The sequence below is a fragment of the Periplaneta americana genome, chromosome 9 (assembly GCF_040183065.1).
Source record: "Periplaneta americana isolate PAMFEO1 chromosome 9, P.americana_PAMFEO1_priV1, whole genome shotgun sequence".
Lineage (NCBI taxonomy): Eukaryota > Metazoa > Arthropoda > Insecta > Blattodea > Blattidae > Periplaneta > Periplaneta americana.
In genome coordinates this window covers 61,964,481-61,977,230 of record NC_091125.1, presented here as the reverse complement: position 1 = coordinate 61,977,230, position 12,750 = coordinate 61,964,481, and the positions used below count along the sequence as shown (strand labels likewise).

Here is a 12,750-nt window from a genome sequence, read left to right as displayed (position 1 = left end):
AGAAGAAAGTATATAGAGATTAGAAGAAATAAAGCACTCTAATACAATAAAACATTGACTTAGCAAAATTCTATTTCACTAATGTTAGCTTTACCAAAACGTTTGAACGGAGCCGCCATTTTCAGTTGACTATCTATGCGGTAAACAAAATATGACGATCGCAAAGCATATTTTATAGTACTGTAAAGAATTGAAATATTGACAAACAAAGAAACAAATGGTAGGGAGGTGATAAAAACAGAAGAAAGTATATAAAGATTAGAAGAAATAAAGTATACCAATACAGTAAAATATGTATTAATTGATTTACTAAAATTCTGTTTTACTAATATTAGCTTCACCAAAACGTTTGAACGGAGCCGCCATTTTCAGTTGACTATCTACGTATGCGGGAAACAAATGACGATCGCAAAGCATATTTTATACTACCGTAAATAATTTTCATTTTGAAATGTTGGCAAACAAATAAATGCTAAGCAAATGATAAAAACAAACAAATGCTAGAGAAGTGATAAAAACAAACAAATGCTAGAGAAATGATAAAAACAAACATGCTAGGGAATGATAAAATTTTAGCGGTAAACAGCCACGATTGGTTGAAACACGTCCTTTCGTAAAGTTTATTGGTCAAAAGTAGTATGACGTAATAAAAGTGTAGTAGTCTGCTTGAACTTACTTGACGAAATACTCGGCGTAGACTTGGTAGTATTGCTCTCCAAGCTTTGTGTACCCTATAGATCCATTTCTTGGTTCTATCATCCACTCAGGTGGTGACCATGGAGTTGTAAGTAATTTGACATCTTGTAGTCCTTTGATGTACTTCAGATATGGTATCTAAAATATTTAAATTCAGAGTTACCTCATTGGCTCTAATTAAATAACCTTCGTCTGCTACTACAACGTTTCACTTTTCTGTTGTATAAATACACAGAAAGTATTGTGGTGTGTCAAAATATATTATTATGAAGGAGAAACATATTTTCTGCATTATTGATATCGAAAAGAAATGGTCTTTCTGTAGGTTCCGTTCTTTTACATTTACTATCTCTTAAACGTTTGAAGGGATTTTATTCAATTGAAATGCTTTCACCTTATTCACTCGAAGAATAAATTTATAAAATATAGTAATTGTTTTTAAAGTCCAATAACAAAATGAGGTTATTGATGCTCATATATCAAATTGTACAAAATTATGATTGTGTCTGATTTGCTCAATCGATTTTCTTATTTCTTATTACAGAAAAAAGTTAAAAGCCATTTGTAAGTACGTAAGAAAAAAGTTTACCAAATGAAACAGTATAGACATATGGCATAACCATATTTGGTTTAAGAGTAAGCCTAATTCTAGTTTGATTTACTCTCAACTCGTCATGCCAGTTAGTAAACCAGGTTTTTTAAGCTTCAAGTTCACTGGCAGCATCAGCAGACATATGGATGAAGATTTGGGTCAGAGTTATGGAAGCGTATAAGCTATTAAGAATGACGTGGTTTGGCTTTTCGAGGACTGGACCCGGGACGGATCCTTGCACTTAGGCTTGCTTTGGCCCGTTGTACAGGGTGGGAGTGATGTTACTGCAGATTGAATACATTAAAATAAATAAAAAAAATCTATTACGATATGCTTTTTGTAATTAAGTGCATGGTTAAATAGAAAATTAGGTTGAAAGTTTGCGTAGTTTGACAACAGTTCATCGCCGGCTCACATACAAACACACACACGCACTCGGTCTGAATAGCAGCTTTCTGTCCCTTAGTAATTGTAGTAGGACTGCCAGACTTCCTAATGGCAAAAAAAAAAAGGACACAGATTAATCTTTTATTTAATTTGTAAGGCAACCATCCATTTTATTTAAAAACTGCGAAAGGGAAAAATCATTTATTATCAGTTTCTCTAACGACAAGAGTAAAAATGAGACCCGTACGGATAGTAAATATCGAGTAAAACAGTGTTAATAGTTAGCGGAAAATTGTTTCTTAAGAAAATTATTCATTTGGGACTAATATGGTATTGTCCATACCTATGGAGTAACGGTTAGCGCGTCTGACCGTGAAACCAGATGGCCCGGGTTCGAATCCCGGTCGGGGCAAGTTAACTGATTGAGGTTTTTTCCATAATTTTCCCTCAACCCAATATGAGCGAATGCTGTGTAAAGCCTGGTTCAGACGGTGCTTGTTTTCTTGCGTGTTTCCTTGCTGGCTAGCAAGCTGGGTGTCGTGGTGGCTACAATGCTGGCTTCCGTGTTGGCTACGGTGATGGTTGTTGTTCTCACGGAGCTGGCGCTTTTCACAGTTCGAATTTGAAAATCATCTGCTGTTTCATCTGTTGCCAACACTCATGGTCAAAAAGAAACTAAACCGTGAGTGGAAAACAAATAACTTTCTACATTAATAATAGTAAATGTTGTAATAAGGTAATTAAACCATAAGTGGAAAACAGCTAAAGTCCGATATTTAATTGCTGTTTATTAGAAACTAGAGAATATAGAAAAACAGGATTTGTTGGAAAACAATGAACATGGCGAAATGGTTTCAGTGGTGATATTGTATCATCATCTTCGGTTCCAGCCTGCAAACCATCACGAAAATTAGCAAGGAACCTATCCTCAAAATCCAGCAAGCTAGCCATCAAAGGAGCCACCAGAGCGCATTACTTCCAGCAAGTGAGCACGCAGGCTAGCTATCAGCCACCTTGGAATCCATAACAGAAACACGCACTGTCTGAACCGGGCTTAACTTTCGGTGCTGTACCCCGGACTCATTTCACCGGCATTATCACTTGCATCTCATTCAGACGCTAAATAACCTGAGATGTTTATACAGCGTCGTAAAAACCCCCAAAATATGGCATTAGCAGTTTTGTTGTACTCTATCAAAGGAATAAGCTATTAAAATCTGAACAGTTATATTACTTTCAATCTGTATAAGCGATGGTTGTCCAAGTCCAACAAGTGGCCTTCGTAAATCTAACGCAGACAAATCCCATTATCGGACGAGTACCTCATAAGCCTCAGGACCCGGAGCAACGGTAACCCGAACCCGTATTATTCTTAAGACTTCACCCAACCTATTTTTTTTTAACAATTTTTTATTTTAAATAAAGAGAAGGCGCAGAGTTTTGGTGGATTGATAGAGGAAACTAGAGTACCCGGAGAAAATACCTCTGCAACGTCTACTTCGTCCAATTAATCACCACTTAACCGGGGATCGAACTCGAATCGCCTGGGTGGAAGACCAGTGCGCAAGCGCTTGAGTAACCGACGCAACTGTTAAGAATAGCAATCTTCATTGTTATCATTTGTTGTACAGAATGTCCCAGAAGTCACACACCATAGTCTAAACTGCAGCCCAAATGATATGTTCGATGTTTTCGCCGTGCAGTTTTACGTAGAGATTCAGACAGGTAACTCATTTTACACACGTTCAAAGATGTCAGGATTTACCGCCTAACATGTGTAGATTTTTTATTTTAGTAGGTTATTTTACGACGCTTATTTAGCGTCTGAATGAGATGAATGTGATAATGCCGGTGAAATGAGTCGGGGTCCAGCATTGATAGTTATATCCAGCATTTGCTCGTAATGGGTTGAGGGAAAACCCCGGAAAAATCTCAACCAGGTAACTTTCCCAGACCGGGAATCGAACCAGAGCCACCTGGTTTCCCGGGCAGACGCGCTAACCGTTACTCCACAGGTGTGGACAACATGTGTGGATTTTTGTCTTTTGTGTCATATAAATGTGCGCATTTATGAACTAAAGGTCAGGCCACTTCGAAGTAAAAAAAAATCAGACATACATATTAGGCGATGAATCTTGAAACGTTTGTGGAATGATTGACTGAGACTCACCTGTCTAAAGCTCTCCGTGCAACAAAACGGCAATCACATAGAACATAAAATTTTAATGAACTCTTATTTAATTTATGGTGTGTGGCTTCTGCAACATTCTATATATTCCAGTAGAACACTTCTCAATAGTACTTTTTGTAACATCGTAAAAGAAAGGGACCTATAAAAGCAATTGTTTTATTCTGATAACTGCATAGGCTAGTAACAATTTTTATCAAATTGTGCTTTTCGTTCGTTAGTTATACCTCTTCCTCTTCTTATATTATCGACGTAAAATCCAGTGCGGTGTAGGGAGAGTAGGTCCTATTATATTTTGAACAACTCTAGACAGGCATATGTTACAGGCCTCCCTGGTCGTGTGGTTAGCACGGCATAGTGCCACCACTGACACAGCGCAAGATAGCTTATGAAAAGGGACAGACACCAGTTCCTTGAACTCTTACATTGTCACTGCACTGGAATCAAATCACGGAGCGTTTGGTTGGAAAACGCGTGTTATCCACAGAAGCATGGCGGCGGACAGCGTAATATGTGCAATGAGAATATATATGTAATTTAATGAGACCCATTTTTTTTTAATTTTATCCTGTTACAGTCCAACAAGTTATGCCAAATGAAATATCTCAGGTTTATGTGTAATATCATTTAAATGTGCAGTTCCATCGGAGTAGTTACTTACCTTATATTTGTAATCTTCTTCAGCAAGGCTGAAACGTGAAAGTGTCATGTCCACTGGCCCGTCATCGTAAGTGTAGAATCGCGTTGAGAAATCAGTTCCACCCATTGGGCATCTGGCCATAGTGTACCCAATGCCGTTAGGTCCATAATATTGGCTATTTAGACAAAAGAAATGGATTAGAATACCTTAAGAATATAAAGTATTTTGTTGTTAAATTTCGAGCTGTTTATATTCTTCCCAACTACAGAATAAAATAAACGTAAATAAAACCACTCTTTGTATTTTTGTACAGGGACATCATTTTATTTTTACTTCAATTTTTATTGTACCTGAGTTTTTGAATGCACTTCACTTCCACCCCTTCTACTAATGAAGTTCAACCGTCCTCCACACAGATACAAGACCGCGTATACACTCATAGTAGCCTTACGGTTATAGTAAACAGTACGTTCCAAAAATATGTTCGCGTTTTCCAGTGACGAAAGAGCTTTCAATATTGCATCATTTTCCATTTGTCTACGTCGCATCCCGATTTCCCCCACCTGCTTCTATTCGCCTCTCTGTAAATGCTAGTGGCTGGGATGTCTTAACTTTTTTCTGGGAACATTAATGTTGGACGTCTACGTAATATTATACCCATACAATTGTTTAAAATAACTTAAATAAAAGGGCCTCGTTAAGTAATTAACTGTCACGTGATTTCCTCCCTTTCTACGACGCTGCGACGTAACCACTTGGACGGACAGTAGATAGCATGTCTGAGTAATTTTATCTTTTCGGATCGGGCAGAAGTGAAGATTGAATTTACGGTACGTAAGGTACTCTTTTATAGAGTAGGTACAGAATTATTTCAACATGAGTTACTGATAAGAAGTACGAACCTGGTAATTGGAATTACGTACAATAGTCTATAGTGCGATAATATGCACATTAGAACTGAAGCCTGTATCGAAATGAACGGCCACTATTTAAAAAAAATGTGTTTAAATATCCATACTATGATTATTTTTCAATTTAACTTCATTCTTTATATTGTTCGCTAATGTGCTGTAGACAGTATAATATACACTGCATAATGAATACGTCCACATGGATAGCTCAGTTCGTGAGTAAAAACACTCATTGTTAATACTGTACTGTATTTTGATGAAACAAAAACCTAATGAAAATTATCAAACTCAAAATCGCGATATTTCCTAGTTTACGTAAATGGATGAACTACTTTTCTTCCCTCCTATACCTAGTAATGTGATTTGTTTGTATATTACGCCAGTATCATCGAACTCCAGTCGTGGAAGGAGGTAGCAAACGGTGTTTCCGATTCTTATCGTTTATCCAAAGGTATAGCCAGGTTAATATTAGAAATGTTAGTAAAAATAAAATGATGTCCCTGTATTACTTCGCGGACGGACATGATTCATAGCATGACACAATGCAGACGACGTAATTTACGTAAACGAAAATAAGTCTCACCGTTTTGACTGGATATTTAAAAAAAATAAATAGGCCTAGTATTTATGTGGTTAGCTTTCCATTAAGCCTAATACGTTTAATATTATAGTCTTTTCTTACACTTTGTAGTGACATGCTGGGTTGTAGGTTACATTTCTTCCTGATTTCACGTTTCTTCTGTTCTAAGCACAACTTCAGAATTTCGATGACATCATCCAAGTGTAAGTTTCATGTGCAACATGCCAGGTTTCTCGGCCATGTCACTCCATTTTGTATGTGTAATGTGTCTTTTGGTACCATTCTCTATCTACTACTGGATCTCTCCAATTTGGACTGAAGGAGCCGAACTCGGTTACTGGTGGCCTAGAATACAGCATCGGGAATGACTTGAGAAGCGACAAGCACTCATTGCTTGTTCGAGACTCCTGATCAGGTCCCATCTCTCCGCCCTTAATTCCTACTATCGTTCATTCTCTCATCCTATTTGAGGTGACGGAGCTGAACTCGGTCTCTGGCGACCTGAAATACAGCATCGGGACGCGGCAACTATCTGTTGCCTCTTCGAGTCTCAGAATCAGGACGCATTCCCAGCTCATCTTACGCCAGAAACAACTCAATATCCTGTCTCTTGGTAGACTATTATATGTATATATACACCAAGGATCCTACAGCGCCATGTTCCGTCGGACCCCGGCCACTTAGTCACTCGTAATGAGTGCACCTCTGTACATAGTGTTGGTCATTGTGCCACTGTCACATATTCTGTTACACAGTACATGAGGGTATTCCACCAAAGGGAAACAGAGGTAGAACTTAAACTGAGAAGGATTCAATCCGGCATCTGAATTTGAATCCGGTGTGGCTTAGTGGATAAAGCGTCACAACGTAGAGCTGAAAACCCGGGCTCGAATCCCGGTGCCGAAGAGAATTTTTCTCCGTTCTATGCATCCTTCAGCATTAAATATTTAAATTCGTCTATTAACACTAGATTTCAATTATCTAATGCCATTATCATTCTGTTTGGATTTCCGCGAATAAATACCATACATTTCTCCAAATAGTCTACTAATATTCTTGTTGTCTTAAATAATATTGAGAAAATCTTTGCAGGAAACACATATGTAAGAAATGAAGTTGTACATACTTAAAATCTATATAAATATTCTAGCATTGTTACGATACTAAACCAAATTATATGAGTGACTAGACGATATGATTAGGAAAGATAATAAAATACGAAAAACTATTTTACACACCCATTATTATGTAAGACGTAACAGGAAAACTAAAACCGAGTGGATTAGGTGATGTTCTGTCAGATATATACACAAGCAGAGATTACGCATAGAGCCCAAGACCGAAGACAATGGATTAGAATCATGGAGACATAGAAAAATAAAAATAAGAAATGAGATCTTAATATATATGTATATACCCATAATTATATACTTACTTTAGCAGAAGTTGTGAAACATCGCTAGTTAGAGTTCCCAAATTGATTCCCACAGAGTCAGTGAAAGCTCCTCCAAAACCTATCATTTCCTGATATTTCGTAGAGCTTGTAATTTGCCATAATTCTCCCACAATATTCGACGCTGTAAAATAAGAAATCCATTATTAGTTTATATTTATTTTAGTTGGTTATTTAATGACGCTATATCAATTGCTAAGTTATTTAGTGTCGATTTAACTTCTAGTATCGGGAAGATATTTAGCCAGGTGAGGACGAGTACTCCCGTTTTCCTTGCTAATATCTATTATTGAATTATCTCTTAAAGTAAATGAATTTGCTTCGGCCTGGGTGGCGCAGTCGGTAGAGTGCTGGCCTTCTGTTCCCGAGGTTGTGGGTTTGATCCCGGCCCAGGTCGACGGCATTTAAGTGTTTAAATACGACAGGCTAATGTCAGTAGATTTACTGGCATGTAAGAGAACTCCTGCGGGACAAAATTCCGGCGACGCTGATATAACCTCGGCAGTTGCGCGAGTCATTAAATAAAACCTAATTTAATTTAAAATGAATTTGCAAAGCTGTATTACCACTGTTTGGATCCAACTGGACGACAACGGACCGCCGAGAGTGGAGACTACTGATAGATGCAGCATCAAAAGAATGAGGATCTTTCCCGAACTGGCTACGCGGGAATGCCAGAATAGCCACCTTGCCAGCCAAGAGGCCCTTGCCCTACAGGGATTCTACGGGCTAATTCTAATTCTAATTACCACTGTAATGTACGCACGGACTATAATTATGGTTAACGGCAGATGGAACAATTACTATAGTCCCGTCGCTCTAATTTCCGGCAGCCAATCACGTTGCAGATCGGCTACATTTAAACGTGTGCGTTTTGTAATTCGCTGATGAAGAAGTCATGCATTTCCTAAGGCTCGATAAATACTTAATATAAACGCCCGCCATTTTGGCTCTTTCGTTGGCGTTCGCAGAAATCACACGAGGACGTTATTTGCCGCTCATTTTTTTGCTCAATTACAATGCGTTTGATTTATTATCATAGGAGCTACGTTTAACAGTTTGCAAATAGATCCCTCGTCTGGTAGCTCGGTAATGAAAGAACAAACATGGCGAACGATACTACCTACCTAGACTTTATACAGCCTTCACTTCCTAAGATGTAAGCAAAGAGGAGTCACGCCGGGAATAACAGCGTTGCGGCTATAATTCATTAGGATTTTTTAAATAGATTACTTATTGATGTTACATTAATTTCGCGGTTATCTAGTATCGGTGGAATTGGTAATGGAAAGATGGTATCTGACGAGATGGGTCCTAGGTTCCTTTGTACTTCTATTTACTATCCGCCTTACTTTGAAAACCTCGGCTGAAGATCCATCTAGATAAAATTGGTCCAAAAGAAATTCGAACAATTGACATAAATTGAATTTTAAGTGTTTCTTTTTAAATTGGAAAACAAGTATACTGTATTTTGAATGAAAGACAAGTACTGTACTTCCATTCCCCATTTTTTAGCTTTAGAAAAGAAAAGCACAGAAAGAAAGAGGGATCAAAAATCGAAAAGGATTTTGCCTTCATTAGAGATCTCCATTAGCATGGGAACTAGACGTTTTCCCGTGTTTGTGGAGGTGTACTGCAGGTAGTAGCCATCCTGCATAAGTTCTTCCGGGGGGATTAGATTGTCGCAGTAGGTTGCATTGCAAACGCACACCCACTTGTTGGTGCCATAGCTCTTGAGGGCGCAGCCTTGCCCCAACACCACAACTGTAACAAGCCAGGTTTGTACAACATTAACTTACCAGTGTACTAAAATGAAGTATGCAGTAAGATAGTGTCATATTTGTTCTGAACAACATTTCAAAAACATGATGTGAATACTCATATATATATTTTTGCAAATAAAATGTTCAGAGTGATCTGGGATTGAGCGAGGTGGCTCACGCGGTATGTTTGAGGCTCGCATTTGGGAGGTCCCGGATTTAAACCCCGTGGCCAGTTAATTTGACTGCGGATTTTTCATGGTTTCCCTTAGTCACAAAGGCAATTGCCGGATTGGAAATTTACAAACTACGATTCATCACTGCCTTAATGACCGTCATCATAAACATTAAAACAAAATCTGCCGGTAAATCAGTTACATGAATACAAGCCATCTATTATGACACACGGCAATAGAAGCGGAAACTCAACAATAGTCAATGGCCTGCTGTTGTACCCAAAGATCCTAAACACGCATATATATGATTATTGGAGTCCGGACAAATATCTCGTTGCTTGCAATATGTGTGTGTTGCAAGTGTAGTTTGTTTGGGAGGAATGGTGGAGGACGCAATTCGGGTAAACTGGAACTGTAAGAATAGTGGTGTGTAAGTAGCTAAATACATTAGAGTACAAGTATTAACTAGTGACGTGAAACAAATTTATAATATAGACTACAGTAAATAAATGTACTTTACATTGTAATTATCATTAGTTCTGTACATCTGAAAACATAACAAATTACAACATATGAATATACCTTCTAAATAAAAATAGCTTGTACAATGCAAAATATACTAGAAATTAATTTGTATTGTCATTTTTGTTCGTCAAACACATCGCAATGTATAACAATGTACAGGGTGAGTAAAGAGTATGGAACAGTGCTTGTAACTTTCTTATTTCTAACTTTATGAAGAAACTATTTATACAAAAGTTGTAAGATATCAAAGAAGGAATATTTTGAACATGTTTTCAAATACTAACTTTTCATTTATAAAGAATGTGCCAACGAATCTGTTCTTTTCAAATGGCACCATGTACTTATTTCCCCATTTTTGGATTCTTCAGGTCTCAATACGTACAAAATCATATTCTTTTTTGCCATTTATAAACTATTGTTTTTGTAAAAATTACCTCTTTTGATGACAATGTATACATACTGAATAAAGGGAAATTCTAATGTTTCAGTACACCAATTTGAGGAGGCTTTGGATTAAACAATTGCAGCCAAAAGCTAATAGAAACAAGTGAATAAAGCTAATAAAACAACTGAATAACAATATTAATGTTATTTAAATTTATAATTTAAAAAAGACACATTGTAGGATATGCACCATTGAAATTTAACTGCAATAGTAATGGAATACATGGATTTCAAAGCAAGAAAACCCATCAAAACCAAAATTAGCGTTGTTGTGTTGTATCATATGTTGATTTCAGTTTACAAAAGGTGCTCAAAATGGCCCCCATCTACTACAAAACAATGCATAAATCTGTCTTTGAAATTGTTTAATGTTTAACCAGTTTTCTCAATTTCGAGTCTTAGAGAAATACTATTTTTTTTTCGTTAAATTTCGTCCAATGTAAGAGACCGGCGTCCACCTTGCATCGTGATTAATTTGGAAGGTTACATTGAGTAGCGAAATCCGGTTTCTCAAGTCAGCTTTAACAGCTGGGGAGGGGAAATAATGGGAATAATCGTACTAACCACTCGTTACTCATAGTGGTTGGATGATCGTTCACCACTGTAGTCAGCTGGTAGGCTTTGGCCCTTCATCGGTTGTTGTTACTGTAATAAGATTTACAATAAATTTAAAATAAATAAAATTATTCGCTTACTTACCGGGTAGGAAAGATATAGAAAGAAAGAGGATGGAGACAAATAACGAAACTTTCTCTTCAGCCGTAGTTCCCATGATTCAGTAATCTGAAACAATAAATGTTGCAAAATGTATATTGAGTTTTGTTGTAGTATGCACACGAGCCCAACTATGAATATCTTTTGAACAGAATAGACGAACATACTACGACAGTGATAGGGGGTTAGCCAATGATCGTGTCTTGATCTATGAAAAACGTAGGAAAATCTCTTTGGCAGCGGAAAGATAATTCATTTTGTAGGCAGAATTCGAACACGTCCAGCGCTGAAGTTGCTAGCCTCAGTTGTAGCATACACCGCGACTGCATAATTTTATTAATGTAATTCTAAAAATGCGTTCGCGAGGAAATATATTTCTACAACATGTACGATTTGTAAAAATAAAACGAAATCTTCGAAACTGATGAATTCATTTCAAAAATTGATTGTAACTTTAATTTCTCTTTTATAACTTATAATGTTGCACTTATATTACTTACTTACAAATGACTTTTAGAGAACTCGAGGTTCATTGCCGCCCTCACAAAAGCCTATCATTGGTTCCTATCCTGAACAAGATTAATCCAGTCTCTTCCATCATATCCTACCTCCCTCAAATATATTTTAATGTTATCCTTCCATCTACGTTTCCGGCCCCCCAACTAACACATAGTGCTACAGTACTACATGCCCTGCCCATTTCAACGTCTGGATTTAATGTTCCTAATTATGTTAGGTGAAGAAGAATAACAGCAGGCGTTTTCATATTTATTTTGCGTTTAATTTCCTCCCGAGTGTAATTTATATTTGTTACTGTTGCTCCAAAATATTTGAATATTTCCACCTCCTCAAAGGATGTTTCCAATTTTTTCATTTCGTACAATGTTCTGGTCACGAGACATCATATAGTAAAATTGCCGTGATTTCCCTAATCGTTTGTGGATTTTCTCCTAACATATCCGCACGTTATCCGCATAGATAACAGCTGATGTAACCCGTTCAATTCCAAACCCTCTCTGTTATCCTGGACTTTCCTAATGGAATATTCTAGAGCGAAGTTAAAAAATAAAGGTAATAGCTCATCTCCTTGCTTTAGCCCGCAGTGAATATCGGAAAAGCATCCGACAGAAATTGGCCTATACGTTCTCTGCTGAATGTTTCACCGAGACTCATTTTAATTAATCGAGCTAGTTTCTTGGGAATACCGAATTCAATAAGAATATTATATAAAACTTCTTCCTTAACTGAGTCATATGCCGTTTTGAAATCAATGAATAACTGATGTACTGTGCCCTTATGTTCTTACTTTTTCTCCAATATTTGTTGGAAGTATATAGCAATAAAAATTAAAGTCTCTTTACAAGTTCGCTAATCTCTAGGATCATCATATTTTAATTCACTTAAAATAAAACGTAGGCCGTTGAAAATTAAGGACAAATTCACTAAATAATTCATAACATGATGTGCAGCGTTAGAGCTATTTTATGAAATGAAAGACTTGGGCTACGCGAATTTTTCTATTAGGGTCTACAACTCAAAAGGCCAATATAATTTCTTTCATGCTTTGAGTTACATTATGTGCTTTCGTATTCTATTATATATTATGTAGGCCTATTACATATCTATACAGAAGGAAAAAGCTTTTTAATCTAATTTTGTGGCCACATATCATCCATGCACAATC

General features: G+C 37.0%; 1 protein-coding gene across 1 annotated transcript in view; it reads right to left on the bottom strand.

Moving 5' to 3' along the window:
- Positions 1–12,750, bottom strand: part of LOC138705585 (uncharacterized) — a 95,167-nt gene that overhangs the window by 79,880 nt on the left and 2,537 nt on the right. Inside the window, exons 2-6 of the mRNA XM_069834188.1 lie at positions 11,052–11,135; positions 9,020–9,211; positions 7,430–7,571; positions 4,525–4,678; positions 677–834 (exon numbers count right to left, since the gene is read on the bottom strand). Of these exons, the coding sequence (XP_069690289.1) occupies positions 677–834; positions 4,525–4,678; positions 7,430–7,571; positions 9,020–9,211; positions 11,052–11,124 (719 nt within the window). The 5' untranslated portion in view covers positions 11,125–11,135. The remainder of the gene's footprint in view (positions 1–676; positions 835–4,524; positions 4,679–7,429; positions 7,572–9,019; positions 9,212–11,051; positions 11,136–12,750) is intronic.